At 46.2% G+C, this 5,325-nt stretch overlaps 1 protein-coding gene across 1 annotated transcript; it reads right to left on the bottom strand.

Annotated features, from left to right (window-relative positions):
* Positions 1-999: 999 nt before the first annotated feature.
* Positions 1,000-5,223, bottom strand: LOC118756432 (the record flags this gene model as incomplete). Its single annotated transcript, XM_036491196.1, has 3 exons — positions 2,777-5,223; positions 1,698-2,677; positions 1,000-1,482 (listed from the first exon to the last, which is right to left on the bottom strand). Coding segments are annotated over exons 1-3 (3,910 nt in total), but the record flags the coding sequence as incomplete, so codon positions are not given.
* Between the last annotated feature and the right edge of the window lie 102 nt (positions 5,224-5,325).

The following is a 5,325-nucleotide window of genomic DNA, read 5'->3' as shown; positions in this document are numbered from 1 at the left end:
ATTGGTCGGCCAGTTGACTGGAAATTCGGTAGTTTCTTCGGAGTCCAGATGCGGAGTTATCGTTGCTTGTTATCTCACGAATGCCGCTAGAGCTTCCAAGAAGGAAATGGTTTGGCGTAAGAGCTTCGTGCTCACCAGACTCGAGCGGAACGTAGGTCAGTGGCCTCGAGTTCAGAATGTTTTCGACGTCGGCTAAAACCGCCCTTAGCACCTCCTCACGCAAGCCTGCACCTGGCAGAATGTCCATTAAAATTGATTTCGTTGAGCGGATCATCCGCTCCCAAGCTCCTCCCATATGCGGTGAAGCAGGCGGTATAAAGGACCACTCAATTTCAGGATGCCTTTTCTCTATGTCTTCCGACGATATCTTCTCAATCTCATTTAAAAGCATCCTACTAGCGCCACGGAAGTTAGTGCCGTTGTCCGATATAATTCGCTTCGGTACACCGCGGCGACTCACGAACTGTTTGAAAATCAGAAGAAACGACTCAGTAGACAGAGACGACGTGATCTCAATATGAATCGCGCGAGTGGTGAGGCATGTAAATAAGGCGCCCCAACGCTTTTCGCACCTTCGACCGACAGCCACGTCGATGGGCCCAAAATAATCCACCCCTGTGAAGGTGAAAGGTCTGGTAAAAGGTGACACTCGTTCCGTAGGTAGATCACCCATTTGAGGCGGTCGTGGATAAGCCTTGCGATTACGGCACGTTTGACATTTGGCAGCACATTCTTTCACCAGCCTTCTCAGCGCAGCTATGCAGAACCTTTGCCTCATCTCATTAACAACGATTTCATTGTGATGGTGGTGGAACTTTCGGTGATAGAAGTCCACGATTAGTCGTGTTACAGTGTGGTCGCGTGGAAGAATAATCGGACGCTTAACGTCAATCCTCACACCATCAGCAGCGTCAATCCTTCCCTTTACTCGCAGGACGCCCTTTGGATCTAAATACGGAGAAAACTTGAGGAGGGGGGATTTCCGTTTTATTTGCTCACCATTGCGCAGCCGACTAATTTCTTCGTGGAACACTTCCCCTTGACAATTAATCATTATTGCGAGCTCCGCTGAATCCAAATCGTCCTTTCCAAGTAACGCTTCCAATGATTTTGAGCATTGCTTACCTTTTGTTATGAATCGTATGAAACGTAGTATGAATCGATGAGTAGTGCGTAGCTTCTCCCAGCAACTAAATCTATTTGCATCAGGCGTTATTACAGAAGTGTTCATGGTTGTGGTGTCATCGAAGTCAGTGTGATGCAGGTCCTCCGCGGCCTCGTCATCCGCATCTGAAAATTGCAGAACCGGCCAGCTAGATTCCTCCTCTAGCAGAAACTTCGGGCCGCCGAACCAGCGTTGGTTGTCGTCAAAGCCACGGTTATCGCTCCATTTGGTTCCTTCATCTGCGATATTTTCACGGGACGGTACCCACCTCCATTCTTTAATGACAGAGCCTTCAAGAATTTCTCCTACTCTCAGTGCTACAAAGTTTAATCAGACTTTCTTGAGTCTGAGCGTAACCAAAATAAAACGTTTTTAGAATCCGTCCAGAAAGTTCTGCGGCTAACTTTGATGGACAGTTCGGATTCAATGAAATTAGCTAGTCGTAGCCCCAGCACCGCAGCTAATAGCTCAAGCCGCGGCACTGAGATAGGTTTTAGCGGCGCAACGCGAGTTTTCGAAGCTATAAGCGTACAGCATATTTGCGTATCTACCTCTGAACGCACGTAAGCCAAGGCTGCGTAAGCTTTTATACTGGCGTCCACAAATATGTGCAGTTCATTGATTTTGCTTTTGAAAGCTAGCGAAAAGCAACGAGGGATTCGTATACCATTAATAGAAGGTATTCGTCGCACCCATTTAAACCAGTTGTTGCGTTGCTCTTCTTTAATAGGTTGGTCCCAACCGACACCGGAGCGCCAAACGTCTTGTAAAATAATTTTTGCTTGGATAATAGCGAAGCCAAGCAAACCCAATGGATCAAAAATCGTCATTATTGTGCGCAATATTTGCCGCTTAGACAAAACAGTTTTTTTATCGAAAATTTCCTTTGGAAATCTTTCAAAAAACGTTAACTCATCTGAGACCGGCTGCCACCACATGCCTAGTACCTTCTCAATAACGGCTTCCGGCTCCTCAAAACATTTGGCATCAGCAGCGTGCTCAGCGTGTAATGAAGCCAGTACCCCTTTTGAATACGACACCCAATTTCTCATTTGGAAACCGCCTTCTTGGTGAATCCAATGAACAGTAGTTGCAAGGGTAGCTAATTCGTCTTCCGTGTCAGCACTCTGAAGCCAGTCATCAACAAACGTATTTTCAACGATGGCATGCACGGCATCGCGATGATGATCTGCAAAACGCTCAGCATTACGGTTCTTCACATAATTGGCTAATGATGGGGAGCACGAGGCACCGAACGTCATAACGTTCATTACGTATACATCGTAATCACGGGACCTATCACCATTACGCCATAAAAACTTTTGCGCCGTTTGGTCCTCTTTTATAATCCTAATCTGATGGAACATTTCGCGTATATCTCCACAAACCGCGAAGGGTCGTTCACGAAAGCGCAAGAGTATGCCCAGGAGAGACTTCAACAGATCGGGTCCTTTAAGCAGCATGTCGTTCAACCCGATACCACTTACTTTCGCTGCTGCATCCCATACCAATCTCGTTTTATTTTTATTGGCATTAAGAACCGTAAATATGGGAAGGTACCAAGACCTCCCGCTATGTTCTATCTAATTTTTTTCTAGTTTCCGTACATACCCTTTTCGCTCATAATCTTGTATTATATCAATTAAAAAACGATTTGTAGACGGATCACGTTCCATTTTGCTTTCCAAGCATGAAAGCCGACGTATTGCCATTGGAAGCGAATCGGGAAGTTCGACAACATCGTGTTTCCAAAGTAATCCCGTTTCCCATCTCTTTTCAGCAGCGCAGAAGCGCGTGCTATTTTCCATGAGTTTGATTGCACGCTCATCATCCTTGCATAGGAGAGGCTTGGTTGGTGCATATACCCCAGTTGAATCAATCGAAAAGAACGCTTTCATTTGCTGGTCCATACGGTCTTCTGCAGATGGACTGCATTCGCAAGTGTGCAAAACCCGTGATTGCTCGGTACAGTCAATTGTACCTCGCCCGTAAATGCTCCATCCAAGACGGCACTTTGCGGCAATAAGGTTGGAGTCTTTATTCTCTCTTATTTCTATAGGAACCCCCACTTTTGCATTGTCTAGACCTATTAAAATTCTTGCCCTGGATCGATTATATGGTCGAATCGGCAAACCCTTAAAATGCGCATTATTGAAAATTGTGTCACTAAAAAGTGATTGCTGGGGAAGCCCGAGATTGGCGACAGTGCGAACATTGATAAGTTTGTACTTTTGAGAAGGTACGACGGTGGAGGAAATAAAGAGGCTAACACATTTTGAGTGTACTTCGCTTTGAGTGATTTCTCCCGTCCAGCGCAAACAAAGAGAACCTACTGGCCCATCTAAGGCGAGCTCGTCTGCCAACTCAGACTCAATTAACGTACATGATGCACCTTCATCGATCAGCGCAAACGTATTTATTGATTTGCTATCGCTATGTAAAGTAACTTCCACGTACCTGAAAAGTGTTCTTTGTTGTTCTTTGTCAGCTACAGTAACGGGTTCGTGATATAATGTTGTTTGCTCCCGTTTTTCGATCGCCTCTGATGATGTAGTGTGTAGCAGAGGATTATGGGCCATTTTACAACTATCAACGCCACAGCATTTTTTTGAAGTGCAGCGCCGAATGAAATGAGGTTTAAAGCAGCGCAAGCATAATCTTTTCTCACGAATAAATTTCCACCTGTCATTTTTGGAGAGCGCGATAAACGCATTACAGTCAGAAAGCTTGTGATTTGCCCTGCATTTCACACAGTTAATTGCCTTGTCGGTTGGCATAACTTCGTGTACCATAATTCTTGCTTTATGCGCTTCGCGCCTGCCCTTTTTCATTTCATTGTTGGTGTGATCTGACGCTACCGCTGATGGCTGCAGAGACGTCACCTGGCTCGCACACATAGCAAGACTAAAAAGCCACTCATCGAAAGCAGCAATGTCAGCGCGGCTCAGCGACATGCACTGCTGGCCCCAGCTCAGCCTCTGACTGCATGGTAACTTAGCTACTAACTCATTTAATAAAACCGGATCATTTAAATAGTCGGTTAAGCCTACGGCCTGCATTGTCGCACGGTAGTTTTGTACGGCTAACGAAAACGCAACTAAAGTTTCTAATTTATCCGGCTTGACCGATGGCTCTTCCCTCAGTCTACGCTGCATCGCTTGATGGATAACATCTGGTCTACCATACAACATGCGGAGAGTGTTAATAGCTAAGCCAACCGTAGACGGCACCATAAGTCTACCGTGAACTGCTTCTAAAGCTGGGCCCTTAAGGCATTTTTGCAATCTGATGAGGTTTTCCTGATCGCTGAACCCGCACCGGATTGTAGACTGTTCATAGTTAGTTATGAACAAGGGCCAGTCCTCAGGTCGCCCTGAGAATGTTGGCAGGTCTTTTGTGAGTACTTGGCGACTAGCTATATGCGCCGCAGTTAAGTTGACATCGGCAGCCAATGTGCTCCTACATGTTGGGGTAGCATTTGAATGCATCCCAGACGATATAGTTTGAGCGGGTATAAAATTCGGATAAGAAAATCCTGAAGAACTGACAGATGTTGGCGGGTTATGCATAGCAGTGTACGAAGGGAATTGCTGGAAGGCTGGTGCTATATTGCATAAAGTCGCGTTTGAGGTTAGGTTGGGCAGCATGGTCGTCATGCAATTCGATGAAGTGACGTAAGGAGATGTCACCATGTCGGCGAGGTTAGGGACGACATTGCGCGTGTTCAATGGAAAATATGTCCCTGGCGGTTCCATAGTGTGGGAACCGATAAGTGTGTAAAGCGGCAAGGATCCATACAAAGATGTCGCCATATTCCCAGAAGTGCCCGCAATACTCGTTGACGCAAATTGTGCTGAGTGCTGAACAGGCGTAGATGCGTGATGATTAGGCGCGGTACCAGCGGTGGGCGTTTCAAGGCCTATTGTCGTGGCGTGGCCAATTTTGTCAGCCTCATCTATCGGGATTTCCTGCGGAGTTGCACTTTGCGGTGTTGCTGTGGTGATTGTTTCAGAGTGTGCGGTTTCCTGCGGCGATGTGGTTGCTGGTATGTTCTCCATTGCCACGAGGGATTAAATAGAGTATAACTTTTGGTTTTAATAAAGTTTTTCAGAATGTTAAACGACGGCAGTGCGACGTGCAGCGGAAGCGTTTTCTAAAGC

The sequence above is a fragment of the Rhagoletis pomonella genome, unplaced genomic scaffold, assembly GCF_013731165.1.
Source record: "Rhagoletis pomonella isolate Grant_MI unplaced genomic scaffold, Rhpom_1.0 Rhpom_scaffold_10247, whole genome shotgun sequence".
Lineage (NCBI taxonomy): Eukaryota > Metazoa > Arthropoda > Insecta > Diptera > Tephritidae > Rhagoletis > Rhagoletis pomonella.
Note: the sequence above shows the minus strand (reverse complement) of the source record. Positions and strands in the feature narration are given on the sequence as shown.